This window comes from Nothoprocta perdicaria, unplaced genomic scaffold (assembly GCF_003342845.1).
Source record: "Nothoprocta perdicaria isolate Ctin4 unplaced genomic scaffold, notPer1 scaffold_13, whole genome shotgun sequence".
In the NCBI taxonomy this organism is placed as follows: domain Eukaryota; kingdom Metazoa; phylum Chordata; class Aves; order Tinamiformes; family Tinamidae; genus Nothoprocta; species Nothoprocta perdicaria.
Window position 1 is genome coordinate 7,440,972 of NW_020454427.1, and position 25,749 is coordinate 7,466,720.

Below are 25,749 nucleotides of genomic sequence, written 5' to 3' on the forward strand. Positions count from 1 at the left end.
TCTGTCTTGGAAGTATTTTCACCTCCTCCTTGAGGGGCAGTAACTTCAAAGCTGAGAGTCAAGGCAGAAGTATTTTCACCYGCAGACTTGCAATCGCACACATCAGGTCTTCAGAGAAGGCTGAGAGGGAGATTAAGGAATAGCTTGTTCTTTAGTACACAAAGCCACCCGATGGACCCTCCAAACCCTTTCTGTAAGCAAAAGACCAGAGAAGCTGCAGTGCAAGRCCATTAAAAAAAAAAAATTAAATCCTTTGTTTCACTTTTCCTGAACTACTTTTAGCTGGAGGCCGAGTTCCCAGAAGGAACAAAGATGGGCCAGACTATCTTATTTTGCACCAGAGGTCCCTTAAGGCCAGGAGATGTGAAGTGATGGGCCACGCTCTGCTCTCCCACTCTTGGCAGAACAAGGCGGCTTAAGAAAAGCTATTGCTATTGCTAAATTGCTAAAGCTATTGCTTTTCTGAAGGGCTACTYTCCAGCTCAGCAGCATCTTCAAACTATTGATCTCTGCCTTCCTGCATCCCTCCCCACTCCCAACAGTTTGAAAGTTAGTTTTAAACTGGTATAAAAATAGCTTTTGTCTGATGCTTAATTAGTTCCAATTAAAATAAACTATATTTAAGTTGTATGCATGGAACTGAAATATGAACAGTGCTCATCACAACAAGTGATAAAAAGCTGCACTTGCACATGAATATACATGCCATCTCCCGACTCCCAAGGGGATTTGTTATGAATCAGATATTCCACTCAGCATTAGAGTCTTATGAGTCAGGAAAATAATCACTTCAAGTGCTTTTAGAAAGGTGGTTTCTGCTTGACAGCAGCCATTACATAGATTAAAAGGTGCGCCTAGTACTTAGCCGACAAATACAACAAGCAAATACTTTGCTTTGTAGTTATTAAAGCCATAATGAGATCAAATAGAAAAGATTCTCTTTTGGAATGGAATGAATAAAGAATAGMAGGTACAAATACTACAGCAAAGTAAGTTTTCCTATATGATGTAGGATATTTGCATTTCTATATGATTTTTAGACAATGCCTACAATTACTACTCATCATTTTAAATAAACTAATTTACACAGTTGACTTAAACTCTCATTTTGCTATAATCCAGAACACATTCTAAACTCACCTCTTTCAGAAAGGAATTCAAATCATTTAGCTGTTAAGACTGTTCTAGGAAGAAAAACAAACAAACCCCCACAYATTGCTGCAATGTATAGTTGTATCAACACTCCTTGCAAGAAGTAATGTAATCTGTGTGGCTGCTTTTAAAAAAAATTGAAAGTGAATATATTTTCTGTTTTTTTCTCTTCTTAAGTGGCAGACCTGAAAAAAATGTCTCCTCTGAGCTCCACTTACTTCATATCATTTCAGCAAAGAATAAAAAAATGAAGTTTTCARTTTACTCTTCCCAGCAAAGTTTGTCAGTCTTTTTTCCCTTCTGTATTAATGCCTAACACACATCACCTTCTCTTCATTAAATATCTTCATCTGTACTCTACAGGAAGGCTATACATGCTTATTATATACATATATATATTTCCCCCCACCAAACACGACCCATTATCTTACACACTTGTACAACATTTTTGATCAAATGTTAGAGTTGTTCTGGACTTCAGTGCTGTAAGTTGAAATATCTGCCTACAACAGCAAACAACTATGAAAAGAATATAAGGACACAGTTTTAGTAGTACTCTGTTACAAGCTGTTTATTAGAACTTCACTCTGACAATAAATAAGGTATTTTCCAAGCAATCAAAACGTAATTATTTAGAAACTTAAACTGTAGTTTTCACAATGCATTTTTCTGTATATACATGATTTACTGTATTTTTAAACACCAGTTCATCTGGAGCTGTACAACAGCAGGACTTTTTTATTATTATTTCACACAGCAGACTATCAAGACAGCTTCTTCTAGAAACTGTGTAAAAATAATYCAAACTATATCAAGCCGAGTTTGGATGGTCCAGCTGTTGTGAACGAGCCTCTTCCTTCATTAGACAATCTGTTGCTGAACTCAATTTTTGATGCATCACTTACACAGGAGAAATAGGGCCTWTTAGAGATCTGTGGCCTTAAAGAATAAGCCACTTAAGAGTAATGCCAAGGGCATGGGTTGATCATTTGTAGCTCTGTTACTGCACACCCTGTTCTGCCCTCAACAGCAGCGGCACAGAACACACTTCTGCACAGGATGATCATTTTCAGTGCTGTAAACCCCAGTAGTAGCAAGTACAAACTTTGCACTTCAGCCTACCATTAATTATGAAAATGTCTTTTGGTTTTGGTCAAAGTAATTTGCCTTTTTTTTGCTTAAATATTCCAGACATTTAATATGCCTATAAAACAATATTTTTAAGAGTGTGATGTTCACAAAGTTAATTTCAAAAGAAAGTTCATGTTAAATAAAGCACCAACTTTTCCCCCACATTTATTCATTAAAGTAGCAAAGACTAGGTGTTTTAAAACATTAGTTCTGAGAGTTGCAATTTAAAAATAAAATTTAATTCTTATGGTTTTATCAAAGCCATGTTTCCAAAGTGAGTTTTACACCTTCTGTGCAACATGCCATTTTCTTTAAGTGCAGATGTACAAGTCTCCAAGTTATGCGGCTGCAATTGAGTTATCGTCTGCTTGTCGACCCTGGGGCTTTGAGGAAAGAGAAATAAAGAGTTTAGAAACACAAGAGATTAGGGTTGTGAAACTCAGTAATATCATGCTCACCCCTGCAGCTGAAAAACAACTGTGGCATTAAGTCTATCCTTGCTTCTAAGCATTTCTAATGGTAGGACCTTTATGGAGCACATCCTGCTCAGTACTTGGTATCAGGTCTCAGCTCCTTGGACCCATCCTGCTAAACACCAAGGGCATTTCCTTGCACATCTCAGTAACTTAGCACAAGGCCTGGCTGATTAGAGGTCTCCCAAGTATTAATGCAGTATTAAGAAAAAAGATAATAAATGCATGAAATGGAAATAACATAGTAAGTTTCTTGGAAGACTGTTAAGCAGAGTCACAAAATAGGGGAGACTGAGAAAGTTTTAAAGAGAAAGAGAAACCGTTCTTAGAAGTTCTGACAACTCCAATGAGAAAGCAAAGAACTCAAATCTCAGGAGGCACTTTTGTAAATAAGGTAAGGAGAGCCTCACTTCTGGTGGGGYGGGGAGTAAGACTTTTTCAGTAAGAAAACATCTTGATAACCACTTTAGAAGAGTCACTGATTGACAGCATATATACAAACTAGGTTTTACCTATCTCTTTTAGTTGAATAAAATAGAAAACGTCAGGCCCATTTCCAGGAAACAGGATTATAGACATCACAACAAGCCCATCTCAAGTAGCACGAACAAAATTCGGGCTCACTAGCTAAGAGTTTAACTGAAATATCAATGCAATACTCTGGAGGCAGATGCAGCCTAAGAACACAGTACTTTAGGTTACTGGATTTAACCTACTTTGAAAAAAATGAGGAAAAAATACAGAAGATCTATTTATCATGATGTGACCAAACTGACTTCAGCGCTGCACCAGTCAAAAAAAAAAACTTACTGAGAGTGATTCATGGAGAGGATATATCTTTAGAAGTTATTTTGGGATGTGGAAGATGCTACAGAGTTTCCAAAATGGAAAGTAACAGACTTCCCAAAGCAAATGGCCAGTTCATAGCCAGCCACACTAATTTGCTACAACTTGGCACAGAGCCAGGAGGGTAGTCCTCAAAGAGAAAGCAGTGCCATAAAAAGCCCTTTAAAACACAAGAAGCTTCAGTCTTACCTTTACAAAAATGTGCGTAGGGATAAATCGTCTGAGCAACTGATCCGTGAAGTTTGGGAATCGCATCAGGTTAACATGAAGAGATGGCAACTGCTGATAYCCAGCCATCAGAGGGTAGAAATTGTACAACATTTCCTGCTCTGTGCCAGGAAGAATTCGCAGTCGGATCTGAACAAGCAAACAGACATATACAGTTCTGTGATAGAAAATTTACAATATCTAGCTTTAGAAACARTGCAATAACTTCCCTCTTCCTATTGAAACTGTTACTTCTGAAACAGTGTTAGGTACAAACAACATGCCAAACAGCTCCTCATGAGGCTCCCATGTAGCCCTTCTTTAAAAGAAGTCTGTATGCAGACTTTCCTCCACATAGAATTTACTATTTCCTTTGTTTACCATACTTCATTTTTTTCACAAAATACAGTGATTGCTATCTCTGCACATCAGTGTAAATCTAGCCCATGTATTCTTTACTATCAGTTAAGGAACAGGATCTGCAAATGTGCCATTTTTATACCTGCTTAAGGCCAGAGAACATGAAGGCATCACTGGGTTCTACTGACACTTCCACATCCTGGACTAAATTGGTCTTATTTTGCAGGTGATATCTCACAGGGAGGGATTCTCGGACTCGACCAAATGATGGAAGATCTTTGGAAAGAAAGCAAATAATCCCATATATAAAATAAGTTTTAAAGTTGAATAAGTGCAGCTCAAAGAACAATGAGAAGTTTGGGAAAGTTACAATAATTATGCATCCCAAATATTACTGATGAGTTTTTTTTTTTCATTAAAAAGATTAAGTAACACTTCTGCAACCCTCAAGTCAAAATCCCTGACTGTTTACACTGCCTGGGAATGCAGGCAGGRAATCTCTATGGCCACTGCCACTGACCACTTTCAGCTTACCAAGACCTTATCAGATATTGTCAGGATCCTACTTAAAAGTGTAATGGGAAAGGATGATAGGAAAATCTCAGTACAAACCAGAAAACTACACAGACATTTTGCATAGAAAAATATTGTGAAGCATAGAAATTTTACATGAGCTCTGCGCACCTCCACTCTGCTGCTGTGCAGGTGAAGTGCTAGAAGAGAAATAGTTCACTGCCCACAAGCAGTTCCAGCACTCCAGGCTGTTTCTTTCCTGGGATGCTGCCAGGGTGTGGGTGGATGGAACAGCCACAAGAATCTAGAAAAACCTATGGGAAAGGTAGCCTCAGCAGAGGCAGTGGTTGCTGTGCTGCCATGTAACACAGGCTGTTCCTGTTGGAGCTTTTGAGGACACATTCACTCAACTTCACTGCACTCAAGGAGTGGCAAGAGGAATAAGGCTTGGGGCAGCCTAGAGAGGATACATTTTCCTTCCACTGGCCCCATAATATACATCAATACTTTTCTGTCAGTACTACAACAAACACAAGCTTTGGATGCTGTAAGACTATATAGCATTCACTTAAGGAAAAAACACTAAACATTTTAACTGGGCCATTTGTGCTGCCAATTCTTATTACCTGCATTAACATGGAGGGGAATGCTCTCTACAATCACATGTGGTAGAGTGATCGCTGTACTAATAACAGGTACACTGTCCACAGGTGAACTTCTGCAGGAAAAAGTCAGACAATATTCAAAGTTATAAAACATTAATTAAATATCAAGGCAGCAAGTCAAAAGAACATTCCTTATATGTTTTATCCAATAAACTATAGTAACTCCAATGGTTTTAAAAAAGCATCTTTACACTGGATTGTTGGAAGTAAGGAAAAATATCTTGAAAACAGCAATGAGCGAGCAGAAAAACTAAACAGCTCTCCGCCTAAACAAGAAAAAAGCTAGTAGACAGGTATATCAAAATTCATTTTCAGAAACCCAAACAAGTTATGTTAGGGTTAAGATAGGGTGAGAAATTTAGTTCTCCTCTTAAAAGTGTTTGTTCTTAACATCAAAAAACTATTCCTTTGACATGGCCTCTCAAGTAAAATRCCTCATGCATGAAAAGAGGGAGTGAAAGGTGGTCAGAAAAGGCTTAGCAACCAACCTAAGATCTTCTAAAGAAGAAAGACTCATGGGACGTTAAAACCACAACTACATAACACTTATTTTGTAAGCGAATATACATTTGCTTAGAAACCTGAGGAGTTTTAAAGATTACTTACAGAATCARTAACCCCTGAGATGCAAAGTCTAGRCAGTGCTTGTTATAGAAAGAACAAAAAGAAGAAAGCCCAAAACATGGTCACCCCCAAACCAACCCACTTCCCCTTACTCCCCACCCTAGCTCAGGCCAGGAGATACCCACCTCCTCCAGGAAATGGTATAACATCCAGTTGCCACTCCACCAGCATTAGTCACAGGAGGGCACCGAAGGCAAAAGCATTCACTGGCACTCTCACCTGTCTGTAAAACAACTATCAGCAAGATTTTGTTTAAAATCAAGAAACCATCATTATTACAGAAGCCACTAASTCTTAAAAGCCTGTATTACAAAATAGATACAAAGCTGTTCAGTCTGAAGGGCCTAGAAGTGTTTTGCAAACTACACCTACATAGTAAAGAATTCAATAAATCTAGGAGTGTGCTGACACATGAAAGTGTTGCACATACACAGACAAGTCAAAGTAATAATTAGGGGAATCTTTAAGTCTTACAAGAGAGGAAAAAAACCAACAAAAAACCAAATACATCCAGAAGCAAGGCAGTTAGTTATCTGAGGTTTAATTACCCTTGGCTGTTGGCTTCTTAGAAGCAACCAGTGGTATGCAGTCAAGAAGCACAAGGTGCCATAACAAAACACGAAATCTCATRCTTTGATGGCTAGAAACCTGGGGAAATCATTGCTTTCTGCCAAACACCCTCTTAGCAGATTCAGCTGCAAAGGAACTGCAGTCTTGTAAGTTCTTGATTAAGTGGTCAGAGAGCTGTCCCAGGACCAGACATGGATGTAGGCTCTCACTTGCATTCTAAGCTTTGATAAAACAGACAGGTTTTCATGTCCCTGTTAATGCAGTGAATGCAAGACCATGTCCTGTTAGAAGACTTTTGATCAACTCTGCAGGAAGTTTTTCCATCTTTAGAAATTATTGTACTAAGTTCTTAAACATTAGGATCTGTAAGATAGTTTATACATTTTAGTAGTAAGCTATTAAAAGGTCTTAATATATAGAAAAATCTTACTTCTAATGACTCTCTTTATGCTATTCTGGTTAGCTTCACATTTTCTAGTTTCATGGCTAAAGTTATAAACATGCCCCCCTTTAGCACTTAGAAGCTGTTTTTACCTAGTGGTAAAGTGTTTGCATTCTGGAAGGTACTTGTAGTCCACGAAAGCTGGACATTTGATCATCTTTTCATATGTACACTTAATAATTGCACATCAGGTATACTCTCATGTGCCTGCCCTGGTATCTGTTATATTTTTAAATYTTGGTTATTATCTACTAATCTATTCCATTTACCAGGTCTAGTGAAGCAGAACAACAAGTTTTAAAATTTACTGCTGTCTACAACGCGTCTTATCAATAAACTGATGTACTTAGTAACATTTTTCCCCCTAGAGTTTGCCATTGGCAAGCAAATATTGATGTAAAAAATACCTTTGTGAAGCAAACAGGCTTACCATTTTCCACAAAAGACTCCAGCTGATCTACTGGGGTGACAGCAGGTGAAAGCTGCAGCTGGCTGGTCACTATAGTGAGGGGCCAAGGAGAGGCACTCAGAATGTCTGTCATCAGTAAGAAGGGAATATCTGCAAAGACCCTGTCCAAGTGCTCCAACTGCCAAGACAAACATGTAGCATCAATTTTTAACTATACAGGATATGAAAATTAGAAGTGCTGTGATTCTAAAATATCAGTGAATTAACACCTACCTTTGTGGAGACAAATTTGATGGCAACGTCAAATGGAAATACTGTTTCTATAGTTACAGTTTCATCCTGTATTGGTAATGAAAGGGATARGAGGAATAGGGTAGGGGGAAGAAACCTAAGTTATATTCAGTTTCAGACTGACCACTGATGTCAATTAAATAAAATAGCATTAAAATTAAGCTTACTCTTAAGTTCTCCCCAGGGCCTAATGCATCATTCTGTGAGAGCAAAAGATAAGTTCCTTTCTTTTGATTAAGCACTCATGAAGGTGCTCACCCTAATTTTGAAAAAAGGGGGACTGTTCTCTTCCTCTCTATCCCATTAAGGGTCATCCTTCCATTGGAGTGTCATGAATTATTATAGTATGATTAACTCAGGATTATATAGAAGAGAAGATGAAGAGTTGTTTATTTTAAGTGTCTCTCCAGAGTAAAGTTTCTCTCAAGAAGCTAARTGAATCCAACATACTGTAGTTCTCTTTCAACACTCCTCTGTTCATGCTCCACAGAACAGATCAACACAGTTTCAACRTAAACACTTAAATTATAAGGTTCCCTATTTGTGTATTTCACAAATCTGCACTGGTATAAACCATAACTGATAAAGAAAATATTCAACTATTGGTCTAGATGAAATACGAGAAACCAGGTTTTCATCTGACAGTAGAAACTGGTGGTATTACAATTCTAATATGCAATACTAAACTACAGAGGACACTAAGGCACATGCAAGCTTTTCACTGCTCCACTACATCCCTCAGTTTCACATTCTGCCACACTCACTAGAAGGTGAATCACCTAAAAATACTGAGCACTTGCATCAACTTTTCTCCCCTAGCCTAACTTTTTTTTTTTTTAAAAAATACACACCTTTCAATAGAATCCATTGACTAAACCTACCTTCTCAAAATATAATTGGTCCTATTAGGTTCTGTATTAATAACTACCTATGACAGAACAGTTTATTTCCGCAACCTCTTGACGCAGCCACAATACCATGAATACAAACATTTCCTTCAGCATAAAAATTGCATCACTTCTATCACATTATCTCAGTTCTGTGCATTGCACGCCCACATTGTTTCGACTATTCTGGACATTTATCCATGTACAAGCTGCTGTGCCATCTATCCATTCAGTGGATACTAAATATGCTGCCATTTTTCTATATTCTGGAAGTGCTTTTAAAGAAACCCAGAATTAAAGAACTACAAGACACATTCTTAATTTAAAGGTTGTATATCTCCAGTAACTGATGCATTTTTAGGTCATACCCGGTGGCACTTGCAGAGAATTTCTTTCTCTTCAACAGYAGTAGTGATTAAGTAGGAAACATACACCAGAAACATCCTTGCACCAACTGTTCCACAACGAATGTATATTGCTTTTTCCACCTGTCAAATAAAAAAAAATATTAGAAAAAGAGCTAAGCACTCCATATGCCCGGAGCTATCCTAAATTTGTTAAGTGATCATCTTGAAGAGTACAATAGTAGTACAGTGACTACTTTTGACTATAAAAAATCTGTTACACTAATACTTTAATCATGCAGTGTAAGCTTTTAATACTTAACAGCAGCATGCTATTTAATAATCCATGATCAAAGCTATTATTAGGTATGATTTATCCTATTTCTCATTTACTAGTCAGAATTTCAGTTTAGGGAAACATCTGCTGATCTGAGCATCCACGCCTACAAAGTCATCCTTGTGACTACTATTATGCATGGTCTGTTTTCCAGTGAATGTAATTACAGTTGAGCTTAACCTCCTTATTGTGTTTCAGCCTTATCATGTCTCAGAACATACAATATCTTCAAATCAGTCCAAAAGGTCCCTGCTTGATCTCTAGACATTCCTTCCAAATTCAACCATTCTGTGATTCTGTGAAAAGAAAATCCAGCTAAAGGAATACTCAACTAKCAGCAAATATGAGGCAAAACATGCCTAAGTATTTCATTTATTAGTTAAAATATCTGAAATTAAATATAAAAACTTCTGCATAAAAGCCCTTTATCAGTTTTCTTAGCTATGATATATAAAAAAGTTGATTTATTTACCTTTTCCCCTGGTTGTAGGTCTCCAAGAGGTATATCAGTAAGCAGTGCAGGAAAGGAGTCATCACATGGTTCTGATCCATGCAGAGTCACATGAGTTTTTTGAGTCAAGTTAGCATCTTGTCCTAAAATTAAGAAAAAAAGTCTTAATATCCACCAAGATTAATAGTTTATGTTATTTAAATTCCTGAAAAAGTGCTGCACCCTAAAACACCAAGGTACTTACCCCCAAAAAAAGCAACACTACAGATTAACATTGTTCATTTGGTTGCGAAGTTTTCAAAAGTACTAGCAGAAAGATCTACAAGCAGATACATACATAGCACCTAAAGTTTTCTAAATTGAAGAATCTGCATACACTAGACCTTTCTCCTGCAAGGTTGTTTCAACTTGTTAGGCCAGAAAGTCTCAAGATCAGAAGYCATATCCAGATGTTCCCTACCATATACAAAGCACAATGTGGTTATGTGATCCAAGTTTTTCTTGGCAATCTGTACCAACAAGCCAGGAAAGRCAAAGTAAACTGCAAGTTTCACAACTCTTACATTTTCAAGTTCACAGTTTAATGCTTTTAGGCATTTTTAAAACTGCTCTTCCAAGTTACATTGAAAATACGCAAGAAAAATGCATAGATGTTAAGTGACATTATTCTTCACTTATTAGTTGACTGGAATAATCTACAAAGATTACAATGGAACATTTTTAAAGCAAAACAAGTCACATCTTGCCAAAAAGTCTCAACTGTGGAAAATATATCATTTTTCCTATAAATGAAACGTCAGAATGCAATTGTTCTTTTAAGGTAATCAGTAAGCCCAGAATGACCCCGTATATCAAGTTTTAAGATTAGAGATCAAGGGGGGAAAAAAAAAATCAAGACAAAAAATAAACACTTTAAGCAGCTCTGCACAAACTTCCAATTTAATAAGTTTAAAGAATACCCTATTGACATTAATGAACTGTACATGTGTGTAGGGAACATGGTTCCATTTTAGATTACACAGCAGGGCTTGTAGCAGTTATCCAAATGGCAGAAGTATTTTTATGCACAAGCATGTAGGATATTATACTCAGTATATATGACTGCTAATGTTTGGACTTCACATTTCAAATTGTCAATACCAATGGTAGTCAGCAACTGTCATACATCTAGCTAAAAATCTAACACGCGATGCTATCTTCTCCCCTTTCCTTCAAATGAATTCAGCAGCAATTCTCCACCCACCCTCCAATTTTAAGTGTTATAAAAATAACATTTTCTAGGAGAATCCTCCCCCACTGCCCCTCCTCAGATGATACACTAAAGAAAATATTTATCCAGCTCCATTTTATACTTTTACCTCAACAAGAAAATCTATTACATTTTCTTGAGAAAAGAAAGGTTAATTCACTTGTAAATGAAAACTTCCACTTCCAATTTCCTTTCAAGCCAATGCAAAACTTGTATTTCTGGAAAGACCATGAAAACACTACTGAGAAGTAGTGACTACAATAGCTACCACTGAATGAGGCTGTTAACTGCTGTCTTATCACTATTATTGCACCATTCCCTATCTTATCTTGGTTTGAGCTTAAGTAGGACAAGAGAGCCATTTATTACAGTCTCTGCATTGCATCCAGAAAAGGCAGTTGATCGAGTAAAAGAAACAAAAAACCTCACACAAGCAAATAATACCTGGCTTTAAACCTGCAGTGAGCTTGACATCTTTGGCAACCGTCTCCTCGTGCGACTGGATTGTCACAATCAGACAATACATTTCATTAGTCAGGGCTGGAGGCTCATGACGGAGATGAACAGAAATGTTTGGCACTCTAGAAATGATCCTTCAAGAGAAAAGATTCAGGTACAGCATGTTTATTAAACGCAGAGTTTAAGAATAGTTTAAAGGAGACAGAAAGACCTTATTGTCSAAAGAGTTCTGACAGCTGTGGCATACTCAAGCAGGGCATGTGAGGTCTCCTGTGAGAAAAGCAGTATGATAGGAGATACTCTGGGACATCTGTACTCTAGAAGTTCAGATATTCTGCCAGAAAGAGACAAGCCCATTACCCCAAACAGATTTGACTTTTCTGAAAATACCCACTACTAACCTATTTATTGATCATTATTTCCCCAATACAGGTTCTCAGGGATGGTGCATGTACACAGCCGCATGCATCATCCTTTGTGTGCACTCTTCTTTAAATATAGCGAGCCACACTTTCTTGGCTGCATGAAAAGCATGCAAAAGTCTTCCCAAGACTTGGGTGAAGGAGAAATATAAAGTAAATTTGGTACACTCTGAGATGAGGGCAGACTTTTTCTAAAAGTCTTGCTATCTGGGAGCTCTAAAATCCTAAGGAATTAAGATAGGTATCAARTTATCCCCACTCAGTTAGGCAGGAACATATAAGAATGGTCTTTTAAAGAAGTCCAAAGAAGTTTCTCTCTCCTTTTACACTGAGCAACTAGATGTTTGCAGGAATTATGTAATGATATACCATTCAAAATTTGAGTATCTTCAAGTTTTTACTTACATCGTGCTTGCCTGAATAGTCAGACTGTCCCAGTGAACTTCATTATCTGGAAGCTTAGGTCTTCGCCTGAAGGAACGGGCTGCCTGCAAAGCTTCCTGTGATGAAGCAGCATCTCCACCTCCTCCCCGCCAATTCAGAATCACACATCTCCCAGAGTCACTTCCCAGGATCAAATCCACAGAGGTGATCTGATAGGTACAAAATCAAAAAGACACTGYTAACTTGTCCTGCCTTTTGTCCTCAGATCACCCACTGTAAGAATAATTTTCCAACACACACAGCCCCAGTAAAGAYGTATATCACCAAAAAGCTTCTTGCAACTTTGTAGACCAAAGTGTTCACAGTAGCACTACAAAACTTCAATTTAGGAAGTTAYGGTGGAAAAAACGTACATGCCCATGTAGTCTTCGGTGGTTTCCTATGCTCCTTCAGTTCCACAGTGCATCTCTTGACATTACTTATATTTCAAGCAAAACAAAACACCTTGAAATGGTACTTAAGTTTGTTAGTTCCTTTTGCTTTGATATTGCTCAAAAAGTTACTCTCAGTTTTGACATTCAATCCAGGAGTAATAAAGTTTCAAGCAATTTGAAACTACGCTGACATTAGTGAGTGGTGCCAAATTACAGATAGAAGAAATTGCCATTCTTTGTAAACATCAGTGAGAGAAAAGTGCAAAACAAACAGACAAACCTCAATCTTTTTTCCTACGTCTTCAGTTTTTGCAACAAACTTGAAACTGAACTTCCTTGTTTTGCCAGGGACCAAACACATTGTTCCTTGTGATGATTGCTCTAGAACATCACTTTTTTGATAGGCTTCTTCTACCACACAGTACTGATTATAATCCTAATTGGGAAGAAAGGAGAAAGAGCTTGGAGCTAAAGGTTTAAAATATTTTTAAAATTGATAAATGGTAGTATAGCAAATGTTAAAGCTCTGCTACCAGATAAAGTTACACTAGTTCTTTCTACATTTTTCTCTACTGAAAATAGACTTGATATTAAATACCCATTAGCTAATCTAACTTCATGGAAAAACATTGAGAGAAAGATGACATTTAGGATTCAAAAGCATCATTTAAAAAGTTTTATAGAAGATAGTATATAAATATTGATTAAAATTTATTTGGAAGCCTTACCACAATATCAATATATCTGTCAAAAAAGAAAAAGATAATAAAGATAACTTTTTGCAACTAAAGTATTAATAGTCGGGAAAAATGAAAACAAAAAGCATTCTTATGATATTTACCGAGTTGAAATAGAGATAGTTACCTGGTTATTGAAACTGACACAGAGCTTAGAAAACCTGATAGGATGAGGACAATCAGCTTTCAAGTATACATCAAACTGCACAGGTACATCAACGTGAAAACTTGGAGCAAAAAATTTTGCTTTGCATTGCACTAGAATTAAAAAAAGTACTTGTTACATACATCAAACTACAACAAGAAACTGCAGAATCACTCTTCTCTCTTGCTATTGTTACGGTAAAGATAGCTTTGTATATATACATCCAAGCCAAAACCTTAAGTGTTGGACACACCTGGCTCCTGGCACAGCCACAGACAGCTACTTTTTGGAATTTTGCTGGAAACWTTATAGCAATGGTCAGGGAGTGAGGAGACAGGTGTCGAGGAGAGAAACAAAAACCCTTAGATTTTAGCCACAATTTCCTCTGTACGTAACGCTCACTCATGCCCCCTTTCCATGGGAGGTATTACCTTGCACACATTCTACCTCCCTTCAGCTGTATWCTGCTTCAAAGCACACCAGAATTAAAGTGCCTCAAAGAGCAAATTCTTATTATTTCTACTYTAAAAGTATAGGTAGCCTAAGCTGGAGTAGAGGAGTTTTTCCTCAAATGCTACACTCAAATGATTCCTCTTCATGTTGCGTCAAGACAGAAAAACACTGACTTCTCAATTCTTTAGCAGTGCTAGCACAAGAGTTTCAGCGTTACTGGTTAATGCACACTAGGTAATTATATTTTTGAAAGAAGCAACTGGGAATATTACGTTCAAATTCACAGCTTGATGCAAGTTTGCTTGAAGCTTTATTACTTACCAAAGGGTATAAAGTCTTGGACTTCTATTGTAAAAACATTACTGCCTGCCAAGGAAACACGGTCAGCCCACAGCTTCTGCGATGCTTTCACAGCTGTAGCGTCACAATCAGGTTCAGGATCAGGGCTCTCATTCTGCATCCAGACAGAAAATCACCAGTTAAAAAACACTGATGAACACAGTCTCCCTCTTAGGAATATCTAAGAAAGGTGTGTTTCAGCACTTGCCATTAGAACTTTTATGAGATTTTTTTCTATTCGAGACTTCTGGTCCTCTTTAAGGGTGGATGCTAGCAATTAGAACAAAAAAGATTATAAAGTTCTCCATAAATTAAAAAACAAACAAAAAACTTTCCATTAGTTTGCACCTTAAAAAAAAAATCCTGCATGAACCATCTTACAGTAAACAATGAAGTGTTTGAGTTTTCAGAAGTTTTTCCCCCCCAACTATTTTAAACATTTCTGCTAATTTTCACTGGAACTCAGCAAAATGATCTTTAGTTAAAAAAATATTTCATAAGTTAGCAGAAGAAAAAGACAAGGGAATAATGTCTATAGCTTCCTGCTATTTCTTCTTAAAAACTGAAGCAGCAGCAAAAATCAGAACAGTTTCAGACACCAAAAGAAGCAAGCTCAGATAAAAAAGCAGCTCATGAAAATGACTGAGATCAAAAAAATTTATAAAAATATTAAAAATATAAAAATAAAAACAAACATTCTCTTGACAATGAGCCAAGTTAGGTTCATCTCATTAATTCTGGTTGCCAGACTAACAGACRATGCAAAAACATTTTTATCGTATCTACCTTAAAAATGATATTAGTCACCATAAAAATGCTATTAGTCAGCAAATCAAGGCTCAAAGATTATTCCTGCACTGACATTAAGGGCCATTACACAAAGCAAAAYATCTGCATATTTGTTGTGTAGCTACACTTTTTTTTCTTCCCTCTTAAAATATAGGACATGCAGATGCCATTAGCTGAGTTCCAGTAAAGAGTTAGAGAAACATTTGGGATTTTAAAACCTAGGAAAATCATCACAATTTTTGTTATTTACTACAAAACATGTGTTTCCCCTTTTAGCTTTATTATATTTTCCCCCCTGCCCCTCAAAGCTCAGGATATTTCTGTTAYATCACTTAAACTATACAGCTGCTTTTCTCAGTTAGAATGCTGTCTCAGGATCTCCTGACACGGACTATTTGAATGCAGTGAATTTCATAACAGAACAGCAAGAAAATTCAGCTTGAGAAAAGGAGGTCAGCACTGGTATAAAAACTTCTGTGGTCAAAACATGTGAAATACTGTAAAGTATGTAACTGACAACTATCTGTCAGATTTCCAAACACATGTAATTTTTCCTTAATAGGTTAACTGAGTATATGTCTTTAAAAGAAATACCTCTGCCCAGTAGCTCTAAAGAATATGTTATATAATCTTTTAGTTGGGCCATTAGATATGAACATTTGAGAGCTGTGGTCAATATGGAAGTAAGAAGAGTCCACCATCCTTCGCTGCGATAGTCACACATAACATAATCCAAGAGCCTGAAAAGTATTCAAAATGAGAGAAACAAGTTACATGCTCCGATACTTTAAGAAACTTGCACATTGTTTGTTCAATACCATTAATACAGAATTTCCCTCAGTTAACACAAATACCAGATTAAAGCCAAGCCAGCTATTTCTACACAACAATGATTTTTCAAGTCTATATGACAATAATTCCTTGGTATAAAAACTAGATTTAAACTTAGTTACATTTCCTTATATTTTGAATTTTAAAACTTCAAAGTTTTAAATCAGGTTTAATTATATTCTCATTGGAGGCAGCAGACAAACTCCAAAAGTCATTCCTGAGACAGACTGCAATCACTGAGCTAGAAATAAAGTCTATCRTGGGGATTTACCTTACAAAGGAGCTTTAAAAATTCTATTTGCCCAATGAGGCAAATCCCCGTAGAGAAGGAATTTTTACTAATCTAAGCAACCCGTTACCTTCAGAGTGTTTTAATAAAAGTGGAGCTCATAGATTCCAAACGTGGATTTTTAATCTAATCTGAGTACTAGGAGCACCTTAAGTGAATTTTTAACATGACTCCATGTAAGAGAAGATACATGAGTTTAGCCCATTACAAGTATGCATGCCTAAAACAATCTGAGCTGATACTCACTTCAGAGCTTTGGTGTAATCCTTGGCGTAGTAATATTCTTCACCCATCTGAACCACTGATTAGAAACAACAACCAAATGCATCAGATCAATACTGAAAACTATTTCAAAGTTAAAAGATGCATCTGAATCTGTACTCACTCAAATGACTCTTCATTCTCGGACATTTGTATTTCTTGAATTGTGCAACAGCATTACTCAACAAAGTGATTATTAACTCCTAACAGATAAATCAAGAGTACTGATATCACTATATATGTAACATTAGGACAGTGTTAATGTAACTGATTTGTATAATAAAACTTACTGAGTGAAGAACATTTTTCTCTTTCATCTGCAGGGCTAAAATCCCCAGCTTCTCTTTTTCTGGATCAGAAAGATCAAAGCCTGCATAAGACAGTGAAAAATCCATTACACTGGAATTTCATCAAGGCCCACAGGGAATAATTTATGCAGTTCATGCACCAACTCAGGCATGCTCAGATTCTTAAACATTCTTTTTCCTAGGAGATGGATATATTACTTTAAGAACTTATCTGTATTCTACATTCTAAAAATGAATTTCTGTAACAAACTTCCTTTTTGTTTAAGAAAAAAAGAAAAGAGAAATTACCCATAAATAGCAAACTAATGTAGGATGACTAAGCCTTTAGAGTGCATCTGTCTATGTTACCACAGATTTGGAGTCTTCTTTTCCATCTGATCTCAAGTAAGGCTTCCAAGTTGTATTTCTTTAGCAGTAAAGAACAGCAGTGTACAGGAAATCATATATAGCTTTAAAAAACTAAAATCTCCTGCTAGAATACATCGCCTTGAATAACATTTTAACCATGAGTTTCATCTTGGTARTAGATTCTAAACTATTTCAAACCCAGTAATCACTTGAAGATAAAACAAGTTAGACAATATGTACACATGGGAAATGAAAAGGTTTTTAAAAGGCGGCAGTGAGAGTTGAAAAGCCCGAAATGAGTACAGACAGTAAAGGAGAGGTGACCAAAGGGAAAGAGATGGTAACAGCATTTTAGAACCATTTATGTATAAACATCTAACTTAGGGCTATACATGCAAAAACTGAAGAGATGAAAAAACACACACCTAACAGCAAAAACACGTTTTCCTTTCTCAATTTAATATCTAGTCATTGCATCCTCTGCAATCCATTTTGAAATCCAAAATGTTTTGTCTTGAACATCTGGCTGTTTCTGTCTACAGCTGACATGACAGCACAGACATCAGAGCGAATTTGTAATGTGATGCAGAGAGATGTCATTAATATTACTATAGCAAGTTCTGCACCTTCTCTTCATAGTTGTTTATTCACATTGCTGCAACACATTTAATCCAAGTAGCTCAGGCAGCAGTAGCAAGTTTCAGCATGGCCTGTGCAACTCCTCTGAAGAGCTGACCCTGCAGAAATCTGATTTTTCTTTCTCCATTTTCTCCAGAAACCAAACACTTCCTGCACTTTGACACCCGTCTGCACCACTAGCTAACACAAGGGAGTGAGTTCAAGAACCCTGCATGTGGCTCTGTGGAAAAGGGGTGACTTGTTTTTGCCTAAGCCAGTTGGCAGCATCAGAGACTTGAAGACTTGCTTGACTGAAGCCCGCAGATATAAGATACAGGATCATACTTAATATTCCCTGTCGCCAAGGTCTTTGTCCATAGAAGTCAAGCATTCCCGTCTGTGTTTCCAAGGGATCCGGATTGGGGTACATCACAGAGGACTGTTAAATCAACAAACAGTCATCATTATTATTAAGAAATAGAAGTAATCTAATACTGTAAAGTATACAAACATGCACACAAGAAAGAAAGACTTCGCTTCAAAATATTTAAGTTTTCAGGCCATCTACCCAAGAATTACTTCAGGAAACCAAAGCATTTAAATACTCAATAACTCAACCTGACACCCTAGTTGATTCATTTTAATTGTTACAAATACAGTTATAGAAAAACCTCGATAATAATTTTAAAACTAGTTCCAATAACAAGGAAGGCATGCACAGGAATAAATGCATTCTTGAATAACCAGGACACATCAGCTGGAAAGCACTTAGTTACGTATACCCAGCACACACATTTAATCACTGAGTACAGAGACCACTATTCTACTCAGTCCTTTCTGTCAGGCAAATGTCCAAAAATGAACACTTTTTAAAATTATTTTTCCTAAATATTAATGCTCTTGCTTGTCTACTATAAGTCACAAGGGATACGTGTACTGAGAAATAACAGAAAATTGATAGAAAGTTTTCAAGCTTGAGATGTAGAAAGCCAGAGATAAAGAATATAACATTTTTTCATGAGTATTTTTAAAATATGCCAATATCATGTGGAATTAAATAGAACAATTCATTATTCAGGATTATTTTTTCCAAGTATTTGTTAAAAAGTGAGAAAAGGACTGTTTTTAAACTTACATCATGGTTACAAAGCATATTTGCCAGCTGTTTCCGTTCCTGAGCATAGTAGGCTGCCTGCTGGTAATAAAAACCTGGGTTCTGGGTTTGAATTGCTGTCAGCCCCAGTTTAATTGCTTCATCAAACAGGTCACCAAAAGCCTGAAACCTAAAAACCAACAAGAATATTTCTCATTAGGGACAAAAAAGTAATTTTGAACTGAAAGGTGTAAAATATATGGTTAGCCTAAAGACAAGTAACAGTTCTTTGAACTTAAGAGTTTTAGGTCTGTGACTGCATCTGTGTCATACCCTGTTCATTCCCAGCAACAAGTTGTCAATCATCAGTGCAAAACAGAATGACATCATATAGGTTTTATGATCTACTGTCTTTTTCTTCGATAAAAAACCCTCAGAATTCATGTCTTACCTAGACAAACAAAACAATGAGCTTCATCATAAGGTTATACAGAAACTGTAAAAGAAGCATTCCAAAGCAAAATACATACTGTTTTGACATCCAAGCAGCATGCTCAAAAGCCAGTTCTGCACTTCCTATTTTTTTCTTGCACAAATCAATGTGTTTTCTGAACTGAGCAATTGCATCCAGTGGAGTATTATGCTGAAAACAGAGACGACAGATCTAGGGGGGAAAAATACAGATAGACAGGCTGTTAAGGATTTGATTTTAAAAAATAAAATTAAAAAAATAGTTAGATCTAAAAAGCAGAAATTAGAGGGAAAAATTGTAAACATGAAAACATATTGCGCCTGAAACTGCAGTCCTCCATCAGTCCTTTCCCTTCTCCCCCAGATAATCAATGCCAGAGTGCTTAATTGCCAAGTTCAGGACAGAACTGCAGAGTCAATGGGAAGACTATCTTTGAAGCCTGCAATTTCCTCAAAAAATTATGATCTTTAATGAAGTCTAACTCCAGGGCCATTTTAAATGGTGGGATAGTGCTCTTACTTAGAAGCTCCAACAGATGACCAAAGGATTAACTCTCCCTCCTAAAAAGCAGTATCTAACCTACACTAGCCTAAGTTTCGTCACAGATTGTTATTTCCCCTTGCACAAAGTGAAAGCTAAAAGGTGTTCCGTCCTTCAGATAACTGAAACTCAAGCCAGCTCCAGTCTTTCAAGACATTCCTAAAGTGCCAATATTTAGCTAAGGACTTTTTTTTTTGTGGAATGTAGAACTGCCTTTTCAAGTCTGGGGGTAAAAAATAGGAACCTAATGATGGCTATTTTCATTCTGTCTCCTTGAAAGCAACACAAAACTGAATATTTACCCCTCTGCAGATAAAATCTGAATATCTTTAAGTATAGGTAATTGAAGCTTAGAATATGCTCATTACCTTGTAGTTTATAAATCCTGCCATAGTCTTGATTTCCAGCATGTTTGTTTCATGAGACCTCAATTCATGCACAAGATTATATGCAGTTCTGTAATTTCTACACATAAATTAGAACAAATTCACACATTACTATAAGTTTTTACATTATAACAAATAATTCTAGAATTGCTGACCAATAGAAAACAATCTTCCAATGAGAGTGTGTCCCCCTCCCACCCCAGTTAAGAATCAATCCATTACACATCTATTTAAATAATATTGCCCTCTAGGTTATGATAAATATCTTCCAGTTTATTATTATCATCTATGGTTCAGAGGGAAAGGGAAGGAGGGAGTGCACAAGCCTTACTTAAGAGCATTCTGCGTATCCTGCTTCAGCTCACTGAAGAATGCTATTTTGAACTGGTGTCTAACAAATAAAAGCTGCAAAACACAACCAATATACATCATTTATAAACATCCAAATATGCCTGCTGCCTATGGAGCAGTTGATGGTTCTATGAACATCTGAAATTTAGTACTTAAATTTGAAAAAGTGCTTTGGCAAAAATTTTTTAGTATAAGAAATAAAAACATTCATACAACGAGCAAGCCTATTTTTATACTGTAACATCTAATATAGCTTGCATATGTCAAAAACCAAGTAAGTTTACCTGATGAGTGGTTTTGTTCAAGAACTCCTTATGACATTTAACTCTTCGTATTTCTGTATAATAGTAGTTCTGCGCATGCTCATAGAAAGCATTCTCCAACCTGCAACAAAGTTGTTTTTCACTACCTTTCTCTCAACAAAATACAAGGAAACCAAAGAACTTCAAAAGAAGCTACTTGTAATCACCATCCATATTTTAGATATTGCCAAAAGTCATACATTATAGCACTAAACTCTTCTATAATTATCATACTGGGTAGACATCTGCACAAGGACTTTTAACAGTCTTGCATGGGAGTTGCACAATGTATAAGAAATAGATTCAAGAATCCCTGATGTCTTGATTTCCAATATAAAAATCCCTAATATACAGCATGAGAAAGCCTGGAGTACACTGTTATGGTTTGTGTAAGTGAAGATCAGCAAGCAGCTGATCTCTTAGGATAGAAAAGTCAAAACACGGAGAGATGCCTTAGTTAGAGTAAGTCAACCTTGCAGCGGCTCCTGGGTTAAGCCTCGACACGTCAAAGGACAAGATAGGAAGGTACAGCAGCAAGAGACAGAAAATTATGGGGCACAGACTCTGACTCCTCACTTCAAACTACCAGCAGCTATCTGGGGCCACAGGTGACCACTGAAGATGTGTTTGCAAGATAACTCAGGGTAAAGAAAAAAGACCCAGAGCTCAGTAGGCCAAGGTGAGGCTGAGGAAGATGTAAGATGCATATTTGAAGGGAAGAGAAGAAAAAAGAGGGCCAGAAGATTCTATTCAACAGCACTGACACACACAGATAATAAAGGATGAAGCACCAGTTTTGGGATTTGGCCAGGAAAGGATCATTGCAGACTTTGGCTAAAGCAATTCCACTTTGCACAGACAGGATGCGGATGAAAGCAAAAGAACAGAAGAGTAGGGAGCAATTGTTAACTAGGAGTTCTGACAAAAGAGAGACAATAAAGTCTCCTTGTTGTTGCAGCACTGTATTGTTACTCTATGAGAAGATACAGGTCACTCAAAAACAATTCAGGATTGTTAAAATAAGCAAGAGAACCCACATTGCACATTTCTCTTACTACTATAAAATTTCGACTAAAAATTCAAAACAGAACACTGATATCAGGAATTCTGTTCCTGATTTTAAATTTGAGACTATTTTTTAAACACACATAAAAAAACTATCAATCCTTAATGCTACAGCCTTATGTCTGCATATCTGGAGACAGTTTACCTCCAATGCARCTACATGAGGTCTGCGAAGGCTTATGCTAGTTAATGTGCAGTAATACCTGCTCTCTAGCAACAGATACAACAACAGCATCAMGAACCTGACTATTATGCACAAACAATGGAGTGACAGAAGGAAGAATTAATCTCTCAGGCCACAACTGCTCATTCTAAGCACTTGTTGAAACAAGCACTGCCCTTTACACCCCCACCATAAAGAAATGCTAGTTTTAATAAAACTAGCAAAAACTTAAAAAAAAAACAAATTTGCCTCCGTTGCCTTTGTCACTAGAGGCTAGTTTTCTTGTCCCGTTTCTGTATCTGAAAAATCCTAGTAATTTATATGAAGCCATATCCCCGACAAAATATTAAAGCAGACAAGCATGAAGAATATAAGGACATAGTATCTGCAAACACATAAATATCACTCAGCACAGAGGAAGAGAGACACTTAGTACAGCTAGAAAGTGGAGAGTAAAGCCAATACAAGAGTTTGCTAATGCAAAGTTACATCCAAYAGAACATTAGTGGGGAAAAATACTCAGAACCAGTAGGTCCAGGAAACACTRTAGCAAGAGAAATTTGCTTTGCCTTTCAGGATACCTAATGTCAGGATACCTAATAAAGTTTCTCAGAAAGCCTCTGAGAAAATCTTGTGCAGAAGTGCAGAGCYGTGGAGCCCACCTGGAAGCAGAATAACTTGAAGCACAGGTAAAACATTCACTATTGGTCTACAAGACATGTACCACCCAGCAAGCTGATAGGCTGGGATAACTGCTCATCATCACTGACAGTAAACGGAGAAAAACAGTGTTGTAAAAACACTTACCTTATAATATAACCAACCAGGTGATCCGTGTGTGGAAGTACAAAGAGGGATTTTGCAGAAAGGTCACAAGCACTACACAGAGCTGCTGCCCTCTCCGATGCGATGACATCTTCTCCTGGGGGAGCCAAGGAAAGCACAAGTAAGCGGCACGCAGCGCTATGTCAACCAGCTCCCAAACGCTGCCCGATACAAGGCATGGACAATCTAGCACACCAAACACTGAGCCGCCTCTTGCTTCATTCAGAACACTATGTGCTTCATCCAGCGGAAGAGATTGCTAGCTAAGCCACTGTCAGAAAACTTCTGTAACGAGGTAGAAGTATGCCATAACTTGGTCTTGAAAGTTCTGATCTCTCACTCTTTTAATCTTAAAGACTGAAATAGCACCCATAAACAAAAAATATAATGCAGGCAGGGGAAAAAAAAAAAGTCTACCAAAAACACCCTTCCTTAACCAAACACTACAGAATGTGCTGCTAGAGGCAGTGGTTTCAGTGAAATTAAAGATGAATAGCCCCATGCTTCACAGTTCCACTTGAATGATGTGTTTTTCAATCATCTTCCCTACTTTGGATCTTGCCATTAAGAGACTCCTTCACTCCTCCATCAAGGGGAATTTGCTTTCCTTTAACTCACCTTCCTATTAAAAAGACCTGACTTAGAAGTTGGCTCATCCAGAGACGAGCTAACTGAGAAGGCATGTATGGACTTAAGCAGTCCCACCTCATGCCCTAACATTTTATTTATACTAGACATATGTCAAAAGTCTTAAAACCAGAGGTTTCTGTAGCTAGCAAATGCCTTTCCTGTAAGTTTTCATTACTTTTATATTTTTTGTTCATCTCCAGAAAGCTTTAAAACACAGCCTACTTWCAAGGAGTAACGCATATTACACTAATATACCTTTTTTGATAAAAAGGTATCAAAAGCTTGACTTGGACTTAGGAGGAAATAATTAAGAAGGGAATGATTTAGTCAATTAGTCAATTTAGTCGAGTCAATGGCTCGAGCTTCCATGTGTAGATTTCAGTGCAGCCACAAATATGTTTCATTCACAGAAAMAACAATATATTAAGAACTGCAGATAGTAGACAAGTTATGGTCGGTTCAGGCCTTCTGAAAAATGAGATAGTCRCAATAGCATATGAAGCACTCTAATTAGCTTTCCAGTACCTGGAGGCAGTGGCGTTTTTTTCTGAATCAAAACCACAGCAACTTTTGTATTTCGTCCCTGCAAGCTTTGCCTAAAAACAAAAGTGACATAATGTCATGGTCTCATCTTATGTTTGAGAATAACCAGAAGAAAATCACATTTCAGTTTAGGTAGAGCATTAAGAAATCATATGACAAATAAAAGCAACTGCAGCAGTGCACCACATCATGCATAGAATGCACTGTTCCTTCCCTATATGGCAAAGGATAATTGTGCTGAACTTACTAAGTTTACTAAAGGAGTTGTGTGAGATGATAGAATGTATATTTTGTAACGCCACGAAGGCTCTGCATTTCAGACAGAGCCGTCAGCTCGCAGTGCATCGTGAACCAAAGCAAAGGACTACCTGACGATCTCAACCCGCGTGGCGCATTCGGACTGTTTTTCTTTCCACTGCGGCTCCTCCCAGTCCAGCTCATAGAAAACCACCACGAGCGCCGGAACCAGATTCAGGTGCTTGTTCATCCAGCCAGTCTTCAGGATCCCTTTCGGAATGTACCACTCGTAGGAGGTCCTCTGGAAACATTCAGCACATCAGAGCAAGCTAAYGGGTCCCTTTAGGCTTCTTTAAAGAGAGTTGGAGGAAGGCTATGGGTCTGTATACCCTGATGGGAAAACGTCTGTCACGTTTCCTGGGACGTTCTTCCCCTCAAGCCTTTATTTACCTGAGGAGCAGGGCATATCCCTTATCCCCCGGGCTTTTTTCCTCCTAAAGGGCAGGTCATACCCTTCATCCTCTGGCCTTTTTTTCCCTCCTGAAAAGCAGGGCATACCTCTCATCTCCCAGCACCAGAGCCAGGCGCAGGAGACATTTATTAATAATAAAGCCTGAGAGATTTGGGGCAGGCAGGACCAAAAGGGCCCAGCTCAGCTGTGCATTTCACAGGCCTCTGCAAAACACCAGGCCTACTTCAAAAAAGCGGGGAGAGAGGGCTCCTGTTTGCTCGGGAAGCTGCAAAAGGCAGCCAAAAGGAGCCAAAAGCAGGGGAACCTGCTGGAGGCGGCCCCATGGCTGAGCCACGGTGCTTCCCGGGCAGCAAACGCCGGGATACGGCCAGGAGGCGGCAGAATCCCGCGCGCAAGCCCAATCCCTCCTCCCGCGGCGCCGGCGCTACCTTGGTGCGGCACTTGGGGTACTCGTGGTCGCCGGGCAGCACCTTGAAGGAGATGGGCACGCGGTCGGCGCGGCGGTTGGCGCAGAAGGCGTCCCACACAGCGCGGTGCACCGCGTTGTACACCACGTCCAGGCCCGTGAGCGTCACGAAGGCCATGGGCCGGCAGCACAGCTCCACCGGCAGCTCCCACTGCGCCGCCGCCGGCGCCAGCACCGGCGCCGCTGCCGCCATCCTCGCCACGGGACCGGGAGCGGGAGCCGCCGGCRCCGCCGCTCGGGAGCCACGGCGGGAACACCCAAAGGGGCAAGCCGGGCCGCGCCTCCGGAAGAGAAGCCCCGCGGAGCTGACGGGCAGCAGGAGCAGCCAATCCGCTCAAGGGAGGAAGCGACGCCGCGGCAGCGCCAGCCAACGGGAGGAGAGGACGGGAGGGCGGCGCCAGTGGCAGCCAGCGGTCAGGTGATGCCGCGAGGGCGG

At 38.3% G+C, this 25,749-nt stretch overlaps 1 protein-coding gene across 1 annotated transcript; it reads right to left on the reverse strand.

Moving 5' to 3' along the window:
* Positions 1–1,837: 1,837 nt before the first annotated feature.
* TRAPPC11 (trafficking protein particle complex 11) lies at positions 1,838–25,557 on the reverse strand. Its single transcript, XM_026033521.1, has 29 exons — positions 25,276–25,557; positions 24,507–24,676; positions 24,121–24,191; positions 22,948–23,062; positions 20,895–20,994; positions 20,591–20,664; positions 20,242–20,338; positions 19,392–19,525; positions 18,904–19,051; positions 18,114–18,207; positions 16,785–16,864; positions 16,619–16,697; positions 16,480–16,534; positions 15,708–15,853; positions 14,533–14,594; positions 14,307–14,439; positions 13,515–13,645; positions 12,931–13,086; positions 12,238–12,425; positions 11,396–11,544; positions 9,724–9,845; positions 8,939–9,058; positions 7,666–7,731; positions 7,414–7,570; positions 6,097–6,205; positions 5,309–5,400; positions 4,312–4,445; positions 3,792–3,959; positions 1,838–2,666 (listed from the first exon to the last, which is right to left on the reverse strand). The coding sequence occupies exons 1-29, from the start codon at positions 25,504–25,506 to the stop codon at positions 2,622–2,624; spliced, it is 3,426 nt and encodes a 1,141-aa protein (XP_025889306.1). The 5' UTR covers positions 25,507–25,557; the 3' UTR covers positions 1,838–2,621.
* Between the last annotated feature and the right edge of the window lie 192 nt (positions 25,558–25,749).